Source organism: Pristis pectinata, chromosome 22 (assembly GCF_009764475.1).
Source record: "Pristis pectinata isolate sPriPec2 chromosome 22, sPriPec2.1.pri, whole genome shotgun sequence".
Lineage (NCBI taxonomy): Eukaryota > Metazoa > Chordata > Chondrichthyes > Rhinopristiformes > Pristidae > Pristis > Pristis pectinata.
The window spans coordinates 8,078,453-8,097,919 of record NC_067426.1 but is presented as its reverse complement, the minus strand read 5'-3'; the positions used below and the strand labels follow the sequence as shown (position 1 = coordinate 8,097,919).

Here is a 19,467-nt window from a genome sequence, read left to right as displayed (position 1 = left end):
AAGATGTTGTGACTGCTAAGAATGTTAAAATCATTCAGAGAGGACAAAAGTTGCATGAGTTTAAATTATGGTGGAACCTCCATATTAGTAACTCCTTTATCATCAGTCAGAACTTTTACTGGGGAAGGTTATGCTCTACGTATTGCACAAGTTAATCCTCTCTTGTTTGAATTAAATCAACCTTGAAAGGTTAAGGAAGATTGAATTGGAGACATTTCTACTTTTCTTGGCTTCATTCCTATACCTGACCTTTGTTGTAGACACCAAGCCAGAGTTTGGGACTCTGGGTTCTTGGCTGATTTTCACTGGCTGCAGGACTGCATCTTGCATCTGGTTTGATATTGATAGTTATACTAGAAGGCTTTTAGCTCCTTGCAGTCTTGGCAAGTCCAGACTCTTAGAATTATTTTTAATGTGTCTTTTTTTTTATTATTGCTCTCCAAATGGATCATCTCAAATCTTTGAAGTTTTACTTGCTGCAGAACCTAATCTGCATGTTGCAATTTCATGTGTTTTTTCATTACAAAAAGACCCAAATCTTTAAAAAAAACAACCTGTCAGATCTTAGCAGAGACCATTATTTTGCTGCTCATTTTCTAGGACTTGAATCTTTTCCTGATGATCTGATGAGATATATGAAAGAGCTGAAAGAACTGTATTTTTTGGTGGAAAAAATGGTTGCTTGTGGATAGAACATTCAATAAAAATGAAGGGAGCCATTGTTCTAGTAAACTACTAAAAACTAATTCCATTAATAACTCAGAAAACCTTAACCATAGCTTCCTTTAGGAATGTTCAGTTTTGAAATGATTTGTGCATGGTACTCGATTATTTAAAATTTTTGACTGCAATGTACCCTAAGTTTGTGAGCTGCTCATGATGCAGTAATCTAGTTCTATTTAACAATGTTAACCTTAATTTTGACTGATCTGATCTTTAAATTTACACTGGAGCAATTGTGAAGCAGTTTGCACCTTGTGAATGTTCTTTTATTCATTCACAGGCTGTGGGAATCACTGGCAGGACTAGTATTTCATGTCCATTCCCAAAATGCCCTTGAGTTGAATGGCCTGATATGGCCATTTCAGAGGGCAGATGAGAGTCAACCCACATCACTAAGGGTCTGGAGTTACATAGGCCAGACCAGATGAGTTTGGTAGATCATTCCCAAAGGGCTCGACTGAATCAAACGGTTCAATTTCTAATTTGACATGATGCAATGATGCAACTTGTCATGATTTCAGCGCAAGTTACTTTTCAACTGATGTAGCCTGAATACAGTGCGTTAAAAACGCTTGCATTTTTGTTAAAGTAATCTATATTTAGCATTTTGTGGCACAGCTTCACTTCTTGATAATGAAAAAGAAAGTGTATAACTACAAACAGTGCTTTGTCACCCTATAGGCATATTGTTTATTTATATTCTGAACAGACCTTGTTTGGGATAAAGTATAACATCTTTTGAAACATAATAAATTTTTAAATTTAGGTTGATTATCAGTAGCTAATACACATACTGGTTTTATTAAGAGCTTATTGATTTGTTCTTCCTGGAACCGTGTATTGTTCATGAGACTAGTTTCTAATCTCTTTAATCCATTGGTGCGGCAGCACAGTAAAAGTACAAAAGTGGGACTTGCAGTGAGTAAGTGTGGTTACAGTTCCTTTCATTAGTTATTTTATCTTTTCCCAGCCCCAATCCTATTGGCCTTAGTGGCTGGAGAAGCTGCTGGAATCATGGAAAACATTAGTGATGATGTCATTGTCGGCCGATGTCTAGCCATCCTGAAAGGAATATTTGGCAGCAGTGCAGTACCACAGGTATGAGTTTGCTTTGATCGCCTGGTGTGAATGTGCAGCGTGTCATCTTTTGGTCTTCTGATGAGGAATAGAGGAGAGAATAGAAGTGAGGCAGTAATATTTGGTGATTTTAAAACTCAATGAACTCTTTAGCTTGTAGCTCTTTCCTGAGATATACCAGCATGTAGTCTGTTAAATCTAATTACCTAATTTTGTTTTTCATGTTTAAATCTATGAATTCAACAAAATTCTTTGCATGTAGATCAAAATATTGCATACTTTGGAAATCCGAAAAATGTTGGAAATACTCAGCAGGTCATGCAGCACCTGTGGATGGGAGTGTTAACACTTCTTCAGGTTGATGACCTTGCATATGAAGGTAAATAGTTAAACAGGAGAGAATAGCACGGAAGGCCTGTGGAGGACAGGTGAGATTCAATGAGAAAGATGTGTTGGTGCACGATAGAAAATTCTAGAGGCGCTGTAAATGCAGACTAATTTTCTCAAAGTACAAAATTAGTGTGGTAGGGATGTTGGAAATCTGAAATAAAGATGCCAGAAATGATGATCTTTGGAAATAGTTGAACTCTCTGTTCAGCCTTGAAGATCACAAGGTCTGTAGCTGGAAGACCAGATTAAGTCACATGGGAACCATGGTGAATTAGATCCAAAAATAGCTTGGTCTTAGAAGACTGGGTAGTGGTCGAGGGGTGTTTTTCTGACTGGAGGTTTGTGATCAGTGCTGGGACCTCTGTTGTTTGTAATATACATTAATGATTTGTATTAAAATGTAGGTGGGCCGATTCAGAAGTTTGTGGATGACGTGAAAGTTAAAGAAGTTGTGGACAGTGAGGAAAGTTGTCAAAGGATACAGCAAGATATAGATCAGTTGGACATGTGGATGGAGAAACAGCAGATGGAGTGTAATCCAGACAATGCGGTGATGCATTTTGGCAGGTCAAATACAAGAGGAAAGTAAATGGTAGGACCCTTACGAACATTGATATACAGAGAAATCTTGGGGTGCAAGTCCATAGCTCCCTGAAAGTGGCAACACAAGTGGACAGGGTGGTAAACAAGGTGTATATGGCATGCTTGCCTTCATCAGTCAGGACATTGAGTATTTAAGTTGGCACGTCATGTTGCAGATGTACAAAACTTTGGTTAGGCCACATTTAGAATATGTGTGCAGTTCAGGTTGCCACACTATGGGAAGAATGTGGAGACTTTGGAGAGGGTGCAGAAGAGGTTCAGCACACTAGGATGTTGCCTGGATTGGAGTGTATTAACTCCAAGGAGAGGTAGGAGAATTGGACTGTTATCTCTGTAGTGTTGGAGGCTGAGGGGTGAGAGGCATAGATGGGATAGTTGGCCTTTTTCTCAGGGTGGAAATGTCAAGTACTAGAGGGCATAAGTTTAAGGTGAGAGGGGGAAGTTTAAAGGAGATGTACAGGAAATGTAATTTTACACAGAGAGTGGTCAGTGCCTGGAACGCACTGCCAGGGAGGTGGTAGCAGCAGATGCGATAGCAATGTGCAAGAGGCATGTAGATGGACACATGAATAGACAGGAAATAGAGGGATACGGACCATATGCATGTAGATGGAAGTGGTTAGCTTGGTATCATAGGGCCTGTTCCTATACTGTACTGTTCTACATTTTATGTAACTGTGTGCACTTTAGAATGATACAAAGCTATCATTGTGATGGAGGAGGCAATGTGTAGTAACATTTAAATATTTTCACTTCTACATACTAATGCATGGTTGCTCCTGCTGCATTACTACAACAGGATTAGCCAATTCTAGTGCTGCACTGGGATTTATTGTTGTTGTTCTGTCACACATTAAGGTAAGACTTTGCCGGAGAAATTCAGTCAGGAACATTATGGCATGGTAATTAAAGTTTTTAATTTGCTCTCTCTTCATAATTTAATTTTTGATGTTAGTCCACATGCTTTTAAAGTCATACTGCCATTTGAAACTTGTGTGGGAAGAATGTGACCCATTGTTATCATTGTTCATTAGTTGTAATGTGATTATAATTATTAATAAAGATCAATTGCTTCACTTTTTAAAAGAAAATTAAATTGACCAATGTCACTTCATACAATCAGTAGTACCCACTTCTCAGGAATTTTACTGTGTTCTTCAGTCATAAAAAGAAATGCAGAAATTTTGGGATGAGCAATTTTTGCATTTCTTGACTGTAGAGCTCCAATTGGGTCCCCTAGCTTAATGAAGATCATTGATGTAAAGCAATGCATTCTGTGCAAAATATATAATCTGTATGTGTACTAGGGAAATTTAACAATAGAAAACAGTGTTTGTGGCATCCAAGAACGGAACCTTATTGATAGGTAAGCACTTAACATAAAATTACAGTGCACACTTACTCCGTCGTGATTTTTATTTTTCGCTCCCTCTTCATTTTTTCTAATATCTCCCCTAGTCTTGTGGTGAACTAAACTTTTTGTGCCCTAATCTCTGGAGTGGAACTTCAGTGGCTAATCTTTTGATGTAGAGGAGACTGTGCTACCAACTGAATTGTAACAAATGCCTGTCATTGCAGAATGTGGCTTGTTCCCCTGACCCCAGCCTTCATCCCATTGTTCTTGCATCCCTGGGCCATCAGCACCCACTGTTCTTGGGTATCTTCGCTAATGCTCCGAGACTACTACACTTCCTTACCTCAACCCAATTTGATGCTGTCAATTACCCATCAATACCCATAAATGCCCCTCAATAATACATTTTTAACTTATGCTTCAGCTATATAACTTGACGTTCGTCATCCATCTACTCACCCGCCGCCTCAATTTAAGTATGTGCATAGCTTCATAGTTTCTCGTGACTTGTGATTTAGTTAAGAAACAGCTGAAACGCACAGAATCACTGATTACGCCATCTTTCTGAAGTAGGAAGATAGTTTGTTACCTTCTCATTGATATTCTTTTTCTCCTTTTCCCTGTATTTTTATCCTTGCAGCCTAAGGAAACTGTTGTTACTCGCTGGCGAGCAGATCCTTGGGCGCGTGGGTCCTACTCCTATGTGGCTGCTGGCTCTTCTGGTAATGACTATGATCTAATGGCACAACCAGTGACCCCAGGTCCCAGCATCCCTGGTGCTCCTCAGGTAAAAATCTGATCATTTAGACTTTGGCTGTTTTACATTGAATTAATTACTTTGAGAAGAAACGTGCCTTTTGACTTTTGTGGGTAATCTTTTTTGTCCATTCTGTTGTAGGTTTATTTATAGCAAAGCATCACTGGAATGACAGACATGCTTGCTCCATCACTATCCTAATACTTGTCATAGAATTTCAGTAATTGCAATGAGGTGGAGGATTGGGGTGACCCAATTTTTCCAATTAAACTGAAAGCACCAGTGGTACAACTGGAAATTGTATCTTTCCACCAATCATAACTCTGCAGGGTATCTGGTCAATCATTACCGAGAGTGGAACAAGTTTGGGACTGTTAAGTTGAATTATTTTACCTGAATTGTATACTTGACATTAAAGTGTAGTTTTTGTTCCAGTATACAATTAGCAACACTGGATGTGTCTTATAAGGTCCCCACTTTCCTAGTTAATTTGACTGTATCAGGGTTTAGTGGCCTATCTAAGAAAAACAGAATTTGCTTTCAGGCAGAAAATGCAATGCACTTTCTGAAATGGAAAGTGTTTTGCTATTTCTGTTACATAGTTGAGTTGCCGCAAAATGTGTGACTTTAATTTGTTGTGAAAGTGCTCTTCAGATTGTGATGAGGTGCAACATGCATTCAGTCCCTGCAACGTGGACTGTGGGGAAACATAAAGGCAGCTTGCCTTGTAGAAGTACGAGGGTAGTTTGTGGCAAGCTGTGAGAGATGGTGTGTGACCTACTTATTTCACTTTGATAAACGGGAAGATGATGTGCAACTGAGTGCTTATTAAAAGGATGAGACATTTGAAAAGAAAGCAACAAAGAGATGGGAATTGCTTTTGTCAAGAATTTGCAGCCATGCTCTCCAGGTGTCCAGGCTTGTGGCATTGAGAACTTGAATTATTTCATCAAAAATGTTTGGTTATCAGCTAATTTTTGTGAACTTAACCTAGGACATGGAATCATTCAATACAGGAGGGGAAATATTAATGTATTGTACCTGTGGCAGTTCTATAAAAGAGATCTGCAACATCCCAGTGCCCTCTTCCTTCCCTGTGGTCCTGAAAATTCTTTCTTTTCAGTTATTTATTTTCCTTTTGAAAAGTATTCTTGAAACCACCTTCCTAAACATTGTATTCGGATCTCTAAATTGTGCTATGTAATGTAGTCCTCATCTTGGTCCTTTTTGCCAATTACTTAAAACCTGTGTATTGTTTACTAACTCCTCTGCCAGTAGAAACTGTGCAACGATGGGCCTAGTATCTCTACTAGTAGAGTTCAGTAGAACACTTAAATGTTCCTTTAACCTTCCCTCCTTTTGAAGAACAGTATGCCAATTACTCTAATCTCTCCATATAACTGAAGTCCCTTAATCTTGATATCATTCTCGTAAATCTTAACTGAATCCTCTTCAAAGACATCTTCCGTAGAAGTGGGTGCAAAATTCTAGTTGAGGCCTAATCAGTGATTAATAAAGGCTTAGCCTAATTTCATTGTTTGTGGTGTAAATTCATCAATTTTTTAAAGCCAAGTGGCCCATAAGTTGCTTAACATTCCTTATCAACATCCTGCTACTTTTAGGAATTTATCTACTTGAGTTCCTCAATTCTTTTAGAATTTTGGTACTGCTCTTTAAAAAAAATTGCACCACTTTTTGTATTGCTATTCCTTATTCTTTTTTCCAAAATGAATCAATTCACAGCACATTTTTCTGTTTTAAGTTTCAACTACTATGTTTTCCTTTTTCACTGTTCTGTCCTCTTCTAGAAATTTTCTTCAATTCTGTATTTTGTATATGGGTTATTCCTTGTATATCAAAACCTTGTGTCTCAAAGACCAGTGGTCCTATTAACAAACTTGGGGAATACCATTCCATACTTTCCAAGTATCTAGTCTTGTGAAGAGGAAATCTACAAAAAGGTAAAAATCAGTGGGTGTTAAAAAGACCTAGCTTCACGTAAAAGGTAATATGCAATTTCACTGCATATGGAAATGCAGCTTTATAACAAGTAATGAGAAGAATGCTGGTGACTATTATAAACGATAACATAACAGGACACTTGAAAAACATAAACAAAATTAGACAACATTATCATGGATTTCTGGAAGGAAATGGTGTTTGACAAACTAATTAGAGCTTTTTAAGGATGTAACTGGTGAAACAGATAACGGATAAACAGCGGATGTGGTGCAATTCACTTTCTGGTATTTGGAAAAAGTCTCAAGTTTTTTGTGTGGAAAATTTTAGCATGTGGTATTGGGGGTAATGTATTGGCATGGATTGAAAATTGGTTGACAAACAGGATATGGAGTCTTTCCAGGGTTTTATAGCGTATGTTGCTTGGGCATCCACTGTTCATAATGTCTATCAATGATGTGGGTGGAAGAACAAATCAACATTCAGAAGTTTGCCAACAAAACTTAATTGGATGGGATTGTGAGGAAAGCACGGAGGCTTCATGGTGACTTAGATTAAGTCAGTGGGCAAAAACGTGGCAGATGGAATATAACATGGATAAATTTGAAGTTATCCATTTTGGTAGGAATAAGCATTGATGTGTAGAGACTTGGGTGTTCTTGTACACCTTTGAATGACATCAGGCATGAAGGTGCAGCAAGCAGTTAAGAAGGCAAATGGTATGTTGGCTTTCACTGCAAGAGCCTTTGAGTACAGGAACAAGGATGTCCTACTCCACGTACCCAGCTCTTGGTGCCACCGCACCTGGAGTATTGTATGCAGTTTTTTTTACCTCACCCAAGAAAAAGCAATCTTGTCATAGAGGGAGCACAGCTTAGGTTCACAAGATTGGTTCCTGGGATGGTGGGACTGCCATATGCGGAGAGATTAGGTGGACAGGTTTGCATTCACTAGACTTTAGAGGAACACGAGGGGATTAACTGAATCATGCAAAACTCTGACAAGGCTACAAACAATGTGCTGGAGGAAGTCAGCAGGTCATGCAGCATCTGTGAGAGGAAAGAAATTGTTGCTGTTTCGGGCTGGATCTGATGAGGATAGACAGACTGGATGTAAGGAGGATGTTTCCTTTGACTGAAGTATCTGGAATGAGGGTTTACAGTCTGGGGTTGCAGGGCAAGCAATTTGGAACTGAAGTGAGGAGAAGTTGCTTAGAGGTTAGTGAACCTGTGGAATTGACTGTAGAAGTCAGTTGATAAATATACTTAAGGAAGTGGATAAAATTCTGGGTATAGAGGACATCAAGGGGTATGGGAACAGAGTGGAAATATGGTATTGAGATAGAGGAGCAGAATCAAATGGGTGAACATTCTGCTGCTGTTTTCTGTGTTTCTACGTTAGTGTATGTGATTTCAGAAGACTGAATTATAATTGTGGTTCATTTTCTTTGAATTCTAGTTTGCTATAAGCTTGTTTAGCATTGAATGGAAACTATTAATAGTGCTTTTTTATTTGTGGAACAGATTTAATTTCTTCTTCCCCCATTACAGCCCGTTCCCCGCCTCTTCTTTGCTGGAGAACATACTATCCGCAACTACCCTGCAACAGTTCACGGTGCTTTATTGAGTGGATTAAGGGAAGCCGGTCGAATTGCTGATCAGTTTCGGGTGCAATGTATACTCTTCCCTCGACAAACTACGCCAACTCAACAACCCAGTAGCATGTAACTTCTAAAAGGGAAGGAATTATATTATGAACGTCGTTCCAATTAGATTTGAGCTGGAAAAAAAGCTACTGCAGCTTTACAGTAGACCTGCTGTAGACTTAATGCACTGGTTTCAAACTTTCTCCTCCTCCACATTACTGCCAAGTGTTTGGGGCACCAAGATCATGAGACTGAGCCAAAAGGAGTAGCATACTCTGGGAAGTGGGAGCACTTCTGACCAAATTACAACTCATTCTAATGCCTTGGGTATTCTGTAGCATTAACTGCTGTGCAAATGCGTCAGAAATTTTGTCTTTAAGAGCAAGTGTGTGAGTGATTGTGTTATTGTTGTTGTTTTTTCCCCGGCCATATTAGTATGAGCTTTAGGATATTTTGAGTGTGTATTTACACAAATAAACCTACTTTGATGTGATGGTCAAATTTTTTCATCAAATTGGCATTTCATTTATAGCATGGTCACTGTAAACACTAGGGCTGTTCATGGAGTAAAGTAGCTCTGTATGAAGATTTGCTCCAATTGTATCAATGTTTACACTGCATAATATTTATGAAGAGGTTTTTTGGACCATTCTTGCTGTAATGAATTTCGGTAGATATCATGTCACCTAATTTCCTTAGGGTTACTGTTCATTCTAAGTTATTCAAGATGTCATGTAACATCTGCTTGTCATATTACCATATCTTGCTCAATTTTTCTAAAATATGACTTAGATAAAGTGTTACTTGGAATGTATTGAAGATACCTAACTGATAATTCTGTATATCCTTTGTCACTCAGCCCTCTTACTTAGGGCCAGTTGAAATCAATGTCTGACTTGACATCATGGAAGAGCACAGTAGCACGTCACAACCGTGAGTAGTGGAGCTCTTCAGTCATGGCCCAAGAAACCAGGAGCAGAGCTCCAAGTAACTTGTTCAACTCTCTGGTTTTATTACCAATTTCAGTTCTTCTGTTTTGTGCTGCTTAATGGACCAGGAATATTTTTTTACCTTTCCCATCTTTCACCGCCACAGTGCCACGGTACTCTTAAACCCATTTTATACCAGTAAATGTTGAGTGCTGCAGCTAGTAGAACTGCTGGCTCACAGCTCCATCGACTGATGCAATCCTGACCTCAGCTGCTATCTCTGTGGAGTTTGCATTTTCTTCCTGTGACCGTGTCCTCTGGGTGCACAGATTCCCTGAACATCCAAAGTTGTGTGGGTTGGTAGGTTAATTGCCCTCTCTAAATTGTCCCTAGTGTGAGTGGTAGAATCTCAGTGGCATTTATGGAAGACTAAAAATGGGATTAGTGCAGGATTAGTATAAATGTGCATCTGGTGGTTGCCACGGACTCAGTGGACCGAAGGGCCTATATCTGGGCTGTATGACTCTGACTCTAAATGTTCTTTGGTTGTGAGAGTTTCACACTAGGTATAGACACTTGTAATTGTCTGCTTGTGGGTGCACTGTGTATATAGAACTTGCTGAATCTATTCATTGGAGGCCTGGGTTTTTTTCTTCATTAGTTGTTCTGATCAAATTTATGCTGATTCACCCTCTTTTAATGATATGGTACTTGGTGTGCTTCAGGTATGCTCCCTTCCTTTTCCATCCCTTAGTCTCTGTGCAGTGCTGTGTGGTACATTTTTGTTTTACAGATAAGAACAGCGTCAGCAAAAGTTTATTAATAGGTTCCATAAAAAATTTGTTTTGGCTCTCACAACCTGGTAACATCAGTAAATAAAGTATTTTTTATGTGTGGCCAGTGATGTTACAAAATTCAGTGGTCGATTTGTATACACCAAGCTGCCACAAATAGGAATGTGATAATGATCAATGACTCTGTTTGTGATACTGATCAAGAGAAAAGTAGTGGCCACAATACTGGGAATAATTCCATTGTGCTTCAAAACAGTTCCACTGAATCTTTTATGTCTTCAGAAGGGCAGAAAAGGGTGAATAGTTTCTTTTGTGAAAGAAATTGCTTCTTCAATGCTGCACTCAGTTATGATGAAAGGTTGTGAAGCTGAAAAACACTTTTTTGTTTTTTTTTCTAGATGCTGCCTGAGTATTTTCTGTTTTTTTATTTTTGGTTCTAGCTACACCAGTAATCTTAATTGTCAGAACCACCAGATTTATGGCTGTCATCCAAAGGCAGAATATTGCAGAGACCCAAAATCTAACATAAACTGAAAATGTTAGTAATACTTGGAGTGCTGCCTGACCTGAGTCTTTACAGGACTTAATGCTCTGGTGGTACTCGAGGTCAACTCACGTTATTTGCCCAATTCTCCATGCTTTAAATAGCTGAGCTTTTCTGGTACCAAGTACAAGGTCAGCATTGATCAGTGTCTAATAACAAGCACCACTGAAAATGAAAGAGTGCTGGAATCACCTGCCATGTATCAGGCAGAAAGACCAGACAGTTTTAAGGATAACTTCAGAAAATTGACAAGTAATTTCATTGTCTTATCCTCAGATTTTTAAGATGTGTTCCAATTTTCCTTCATTCCTATTCTAGCAACTTATGCTTATTGGAATGGTCTGAGTAATTTATGTCACCCTGTTCTGTTTCCTGCATTAAAACAATGACTACATGTCAAAAGTACTTCATTGGCTGTAGAGCACATTGAGTTTTAAAAATGTACATGCAGAAGCAACATACTTTTTAATTTCCTGCAGGGCTATTCTTGGTGACTGGGCTGAGGAGTTGTTAATGCACCTTCATGCCAGGCTGCATTGGACCTAAAGCTGTCATTTTTAACCGCTGTTGTAATGGTTTACTTTATTGCAGTGTGCCAAGATGCAAGGGTTTTTTTTAAACTGTGAATCCTTGACACTTAACATTGTCAACCCTAGTGTCTACGGTCAATGCAAATTATGTTGGGCTTTTTATTGTTGTAACAATAATGTAGATTGATTAAACTACAAGGATAGTTTCTAAACTAATGTACATTGAAATGCATCTGTTAGATTTAGCTGCTGTTTCACAGATTTGCATGAAATGCCAATTTGACTTAGCATTTTCTGCACATTTTAAACAGTGGAAAAACAGGGCACTTTTTATTTTGGTTTGCCAGATTGAGAGTTTGGCACGCAAAGAGCGTTTAATAAAATAAAAGCGTCTTATTTGCTAAATTCTAGAAGATTTTGCACCTTTTGTCATCTACGTGCTAAAGCTACACCTGTAAGACCACAAATATATTTTAAATAAAAAGTTGTATGTATGATTTATGGTGTATTTTTTTTACAAGTATTTTGTTAACAGTATCAAGGTTCTGAAATGGTTAATGAAACATTTTTTTCCCATCATCATATTATTCCATATATGATGGTAGGTTAGCACACTGCCCTATTTACTGAGGTACTCAGACCAGGATGGTCCCCATTTGCTGGTCAGTTGCGATCCGGGTTCATGTTCCTAATCATTATTGTAATGCACAGCGACAGTTGCTGTGAGATTATACAAGAGGATCTTAAGTGGGGATCATGGCTGGGCTAAGCACTTTCCTAGTCTGTTGTCACCAGAGAATGTGGAATAAGGTATAGCAGAGGTGTCACCTGTGCAAGCATGTCACAGCACCTAGTGGGGGAAATATCAATAGTACCATGGGAATAAAGTGGGCAACTGAATTATCGTTTAATTCATTGAATTTGATTCGGCTCAATTGATTGAATTCTGCTCAGTTTAAAGGTAGTAGTTACAAAATGTGTATTAAATTCATTTAAGATCTTGGTGCTGAATGTATTGGTGTTCTTTAAGATGTGACTGGAGTAATTATCTATATATCAAAAATAACCAGAACTCTGCACTCAGCGCAATAATTGCATAGACCTGGATCATAAATAGAAAGTTGCACATAATAGCTGATCACAGCAAAGTACCAATTGATTTGGACCATTGTGATGTTGAACTTGACGCAGTCAAATTTCCTCCTATTAAATAGGTTAAAGCAGCATGAAATGGATTCAGAAAGCACCATCATTGTGCATATTGGTTCACTTGTATATCCTGGTTGAACTTGTATCATGTTAAGGTGGCTGTTAAATTGCATTGTAAAGCTTTACTACACATCAGTTAGTAAAGTGCTTTTAACAGATGGGTAAATTCTGCATTAAATATTCCTCTTCAAATGTCTCCACTTGAAGTAATCACACTGGGCTCTGTAAATTGATGAAGGTCATTGATAGAAACTGGACAGTCAGCTGTTAAACAACTGGCAATCTTCTGTTGCTCTTCTGTCTCGATATTCCATGAGTTTTTGTCCATGACTTCACCGTCCCTTAACCTTATTCCCAGTGAACTGTTGACCTTTCAACTTTTGTTTTGGCTCTTTCCTCAACCCCCTGAAGATTCCCTCCAGGTACATTACTGGTATTTTTCCTTTCCAAGCAACTGTCATATCCATTTAAAACCTCTTCTCTATTCCACTTTCTTTCTACCCTACCACTTTCTGCGTATTTCCATCCTTTTTCACTTCAGGTCCATGCCCATCATTCCTGTTAACACCTTACTTAAATCTCTTTAATCATAATCATCTGCAACTCTAGAATGGCTGCTATGCAAGTGAAAGTTGACTTCCTCTGAATCTGTGACCATCAACACAATCGCTCTGCATCCTGCACTACCTTGCTGCAATCTTTCAGATGCTCAATCATACCATACTTCTGCTTCCCTCCATTGTCCAGCTCAATGAACAGCATTCAACAGCGCTTGTTATAAATCTGTATTTGTTGTTCCTAACTCTGTTTACCCCTGACTCTGCTTTTTTCTATGTACTGCCTCTGCATGCCATCTGAAGGTGTAGGTAATCTTCATTAAGCTTTATCTCTGCATCACCCACTCCCTGTCCAGGCACAGTAGCATAGTGGTTAGCATAATGCTTTACAGTGCCAGCGACCTTGGTTCAAATTTGGCCACTGTCTTGTAAGGAGTTTGTACGTTCTCCCTGTGTCTGTGTGTATTTCCTCCGGGTGTTCCGGTTTCCTCCCACATTCCAAAGACCTACAGGTTAGGAAGTTATGGGCATGCTATGTTGGCGCTGGAAGCGTGGCGACGCTTGCAGGCTGCTGCCCAAAATCACTACACAAAAGATGTATTTCACTGTGTGTTTCGATGTACGTGACTAATAAAGATCTTATAACTCCAAGATGAAGTGCAGTCATCAAGACTGCCTCCTTCCACTTGAATATCATATCCCAGCTCTACTCATTTTTCTGTCCATTTGCTGCAGAAACCTTTTGGACATCCCGTATTTTCCTTCCATGGCTATCAACTGATAGAAAGCTTTGGTGAAAGTACAAGTTCTGCTCTGTCATTAACCCTGCAGCTGTGGCTTACAATGTCTCAAACTGAAAATTTTCAAGTTTGTGTTTAAATCTTATATGCTCCTCCTTGGCTACAGCCCCACTAACATACCTCCCCTGGAGCATGTTGCATCTGCTCCAGCCTCTTGTGTTACACTGACTGGAGCTATGTAACCACTGCATTCCAAAGTTCTCCTCTGTAAATCTCTCCCTACTTGTCCTTGTCTAATTATAAGCCTGTGAAGCACTTGCCAATGTTCTTCTCCCATTCTAAATTCTGCATAAATGTGAGTTATTGTTTGAACGTGCAGTGCACTGGTAGTGTAACATTGAATAAACCATGATGCAATACATGAAAACACCTTAGTAGTGTTTGTGCTGTAGATGGTTAGAAATAGAACTTGAAGATTCAAGTCCTAGTCACTGTAGATTAGCTGCTGAAGTAATTTGAATCCAGTAGATGTCCCATCCAGGTATACCTCTTTACAACATTCCTCAACTGCAGCAGCACCCAATTACAGGAATTAAATAAAAATGGAAAATCGAGTCAGTACTCAGCAGGTGAGGCAGCATCTGTGGAAAGAAAAACCAGAGGTAACCTTTCAGGTCTGTGACCTTTCATCAGAATAGTCATCAAGCTGAAACGTTAACTCTCTGTCTCTCTCCAGGGATGCTGCCTGACCTGCTGTACATTTACACTTTTCTGTTTTTATTTCAGATTTCCAGAATCTGCAGTATTTTGCTTTCTGGTTGTGGAATTAAAAATGTATGATCATATTTTTTAAGGGATGGAAAGTGAATTCTGACTTCCACAACCAACTTTTTTTTGTGCTTCCTATGTTTAGTAAACATGCCCATTCTAAACTACTTAATATTTATTTCTTGTGCTTCACAGGCAATTAAATTTTGCACAACCCAATCATTATAATGTTAAAATGTTAGCTTTACTCCTGGGCTGTTTTTGATTCCACTTCATCTTGCAAAGATTGTATTTTAACACCCTCTCATGGGAGGAGAACTATGTTAATAGGGTAAGGTCTTCTGAGGTTGTTACATTCTCAAATCCACAGGTTTTAAGTATAATGAGTTTTAATGCTATATGATTGTTTGTTCTGGACAGAAAGACTTGGGTTATTCTGAATGTTGATTGAATTTGACTAGTCCTGGTGCACTAGAAATACATGAGCTTGAAGGTCCAGTATCCCCAGACAAACAGGGGTTATGCAAAGGTGAACAGACAACAGGAGGAAAGGAAAATGAAGCACAAAATCTTCCAAGATGTTGCTTATTTCTTTTCTCAGTTCCTGTACTGTATGTTTAATTCAATTTACTCAGTGCTACTGAATAGGTATTGATTGTGGAAACTACTGAGAAAGGAAGCACACAGCAAGTTGAAGGCATTTGCATTGTTCATAAACTAATCCATGTTATAGTGTATGGCCAGTTATTTAAGAGTAATACATACAGACTGCATTGGGGAGAGTGAACTGACATTTCAGGTTGATGACTTCCATCAGAACTAATTGACTTAATAGTTTTCTGATCTTCTGAATGATTTAAGAATTCAAGTATCTGCTGTATTTTGCTTTTGTTTCCACATAGCATGAATAGATTTAAGCTTAGCATTTGGAACTAAAGCAGGCAAATGCAATTATGATCGGTCATCATATCTCGATGAAAGGGAGAATGGATATGAGAGCCTGAATGGCCTTCTGGTCCCGTTCCTGGCCAACTTAATCCAGTGGAGATGCACGTCAAAGGGCAGTTCAACAAGGAATGAATGGTCATGTTAAAACTGCTTTCTTGAGGGGGGAAAACACAAATTGTGTGAAAAGTGAAAATGAATGAAGCTGTGTGAGGAGGAGAGGTTACTACTGATCTGCACTGACTGTGGTCTCCCAATAAGGAAGTTGAGCATTCATTGCACAGAGAGGTAAAGAGGCCCAGGTTTTGAAGTTTGTTGATTAGTACTGAGGGGATAATGGTGTTGAACGCCGAGCTGTAATCGATAAACAGCAGCCTGATGTATGTTTTGCTGTTGGTTCAGGTGCTCCAAAGCCGAGTGGAGAGCCAGTAAGGTTGCTTCCGCTGTAGACCTGTTGTGGCGTTAGGCAAGTTCAGAAAGCAAACTACATTTTGCGGAAAAAATTGCGGCAAGATTGAATGACGGACATCTATTGAATATTTACTTTGTCCTAAGCCATGCATTAGTGGTCTTAGTGACCCACTGTTCAGTTAGATTAAGTGGGTCTACATCCATAATGTGTACCATGGTTGTAGCTGCAGGTCAAGTTGTGGACCCAAAGTCATTTGGCAAAGTGGGAGGGTGCTCAATGTGTCTGTGTCCGAAAAATGAGAGGTCCACTTCTGTATTCATTTTCAAAAGGTAATGAGATATTTTATGACGTGTGGGGTACAAAGCTAATGGGGTAAAAAAAAGCTAAACCACCCATCACATAAAGGTGGTCATTAGCTCCCAAAAGTGTTATAGATCAGTTGCAAGGTATTTTTTTAAAAGTAATATTCATTCTCTGTAGTATTTGCTAGCAAGACTAGCGTTTATTATCCTTGATCTGAGTGGCTTGTTAGGTAATTTCAAAGGGCTACTTACAGTTGATGGAATCTGGAGCAACAAACAAAACGATGAAGGGTTTTGCTTGAAACATCGACTGTCCATTTCCCCCCACAGACGCTGCCTGATTTACCGAGTTCCTCCTGCAGTTTGTCATTGCAGCTGAAGGTGTTAATAGTTGTATTGAAGGATAGCAGGTTTCCTTCGTTAAAGGAAGTTAGTGATCCAGGGTAAATTGGTTTATTATTGTCACATGTACCGAGGTACAGTGAAAAACTTTGTTTTGCATGCCATCCATACAGATCCTTTCATTACAACAGTACATTGAGGTGGTACAAGGGAAAAGCAATAACAGAATGCAGAATAAAGTGTTACAGTTACAGGGAGATGTATTACTAGGATAGTGCGGTAGATTCTAGTTACTATTATTCATGGTAGTTGTTTCCTATATTTATAAACTAATTTTACATTTTTGGATTTAATTGCACCAAATAATTTAGTTGAGAACTGAAGTGACACAGTAATGTTGTACCCCCGGTGAAGATGACAATTTAGTCTGTTTTACGCACTCCATCCAAGACAACCCACAGCCGTTCTTTGCATGAGATTCCGAAATAAAGTTTTGACCACCAGTATCCTATCGGAGAAGCTGTTCCATGCATTGATCATAGGAGCAAGTGGAGGCTTTTTGTGCACTTCACCATTCAAAAAGGTCATAGCGGATTGGTGACCCAACTCCCTACACCTGTCCTTTCCCCTTATCCCTTAACGCCCTTAGTTAACAAAAATCTATTTAATCTCAGATTTGAAATTAAGAATTAGCATTAATTACCATTTATAAGAAAGTTTGAAATTCCTATCACCCTCTGCATTCACTTAAGTTTGTTGTTAAAAAGCCTGGCTCTACCTTTTAGACTATGATGCCTGGTCTTAGACTTCACAACAGCAGAAAGTTCCCCTGAATATCTTGAAAACTTTCCTCAAATCACCCTTTAACCTTCTAAAACTCCAAGGAATGCAACTCTCGTTTCTGTAATCACAGAAGTTGGATTTTCATCTTACCCAGCAGGTCCCTTGGACTGAAAGATGGTTTGATTTGAGACCTTGCCTTCCAAATAATATTTAACTTAATTACAGGCCTAAATTGATGTTCTCTTCTGTGGATGTGTTATTAGAACCATACGTTTCATGATTTAGGGAGTTATTTTTTTCTTCTGTTATTTTATGTGAAGCAAAGATATAAACTATAAAAGCCCAGATTCCCTGATTAAATATCTCACCCTGGGGCAACACTTAGAGTCGATGTAATTGGTCTTTGCCAAAGCTGAGAATAGGTATGAAGCCAGGGTTCCTGCTCTTGAATCTTATTCAGTGATCAATGTGTCACAAAAGTTGAATAGGTGACTGATTATTAAGTGGAGGCTCAGCTGAGATGGTGGCCATGATGGAGTTGCATGTTTCATACTGACGTGGTGAACATTTAACATTCACCTCCAGTGGCTCGTGAGAAGGTGCTGAGCCATTGTCAGTCTGGGTGATGAAGCTCCTCCTACAGTAGGAAATTCCAGGATTTAGACCCAGTAATGGTGACATTACACAGTCTTTTCCCCAGCAAATGGGAATCAATAAGTAGAGGGCAAAGGTTTAAGGTGAGAGGGAAAAGAATTAAAAGGGACCTCGTCTTCACCCAGAGGGTGGTGTGTATATGGAATGAGCTGCCAGAGGAAGTGATTGAGGCAGGAACATTAACAACACTTAAGACACTTGGATTTATGGATAAGGAAGATTCATGGATAAGGGCCAAATGCAGGCAAATGGGACTAGCTTAGATGGGAATCTTGGTCAGCATGGACCAGTTGGGCCGAAGGGCCTGTTTCTGTGCTGTACGATTTGGACTCTACACTTCAGTAAATCACAGTGGAATCTTTGCCTGTATAAAGTGAATTGCTGTCAGCAGCCACAGCTGTAGGAATCCATTCATCTGCAAAAGGAAGAAGTCTGAAATCAGGAATATAAAAGCTGCAACAACATCAAAAATAGTTGAAACTGTGGTGTATTGTGTGATGAATTGCCATTTTCTTGTTTTGATTGAAAATCATGCTCTTTTTAGTTCAATTCTGGAAACGATCGGTGCCAATAGGAGTACTTGTTGCTGACCTGGTGTGTGGCATTGGATTCTTGATGCCAGTGCTCTGAATTACCCAGTTTGCTTTTGGCAAAGTTTGCTTTTATACCTCCATTGTATTGCGGCACCAGTGTTCGACTTGCAATCTCATTTGGAAGTATCATTTCACACCATGATCTCCCAGAGGGATGTCTCACCCAGGCTCATGATCTAATGCACACCTTTATAACATCTGTGTGAAAAGAACCTGCCTGTAGTAACACTACAGATAGCAAAGTAAATTTTGTGAGGCTCCCCATAGTATATGAGGCATCATTCAGCCTGCTTTTGATTGGGGTGTGTTTTTTTTTCAAAATTAAAGAAAATAAGTACAAAATAAATTGGTGGTGGTAATATTGCCTTGAGTACAGGTGAAGTACACTGCCTCCAAATCCAGTGGTCGAATAAGTGACCTGGTGACCATGTTCGCTCTCCCAGGCCAAAAGCCCCAGGAATTAACAGAGGCCAGAGAAAGTTTTACAGGGACATCCTCAAAGTCACATTTTACGTCTTCACTGAATCGCTGACCCAGCACCTCCCAGCCTGGCAGAGAAATACTTGGGATGGTGCTTTGATTCTGGGAACATGTGGAGGGTGGGCAACAATCCATCCGATTGCCACCTCAAGCACCTTTTATCCCACCCGTGATGGCTTCCTCAGCCACCTCAGAACCTACACAAACGGACCTGAAGCAAACCATCCTTGACACTGAGGAGAAACTTGGGTGGTTCAGTTCTGGAGCAGACCACTAGATGGAACTCCAGTTGGAACTTAGGGATTCTATTTTGCATGAGAGAGTAATGATCCTGGTACCTCTCAATTGGTCAACATTGTCCCTTTAATGTCAAGGGT

The 19,467-nt window shown here is 39.3% G+C and overlaps 1 protein-coding gene across 1 annotated transcript in view; it reads left to right on the top strand.

Moving 5' to 3' along the window:
• kdm1a (lysine (K)-specific demethylase 1a) overlaps positions 1-11,802 on the top strand; it is a 62,958-nt gene extending 51,156 nt beyond the window's left edge. Inside the window, 3 exon segments of the mRNA XM_052036476.1 lie at positions 1,694-1,821; positions 4,788-4,934; positions 8,414-11,802. Of these exon segments, the coding sequence (XP_051892436.1) occupies positions 1,694-1,821; positions 4,788-4,934; positions 8,414-8,590 (452 nt within the window). The 3' untranslated portion in view covers positions 8,591-11,802.
• Positions 11,803-19,467: the final 7,665 nt, after the last annotated feature.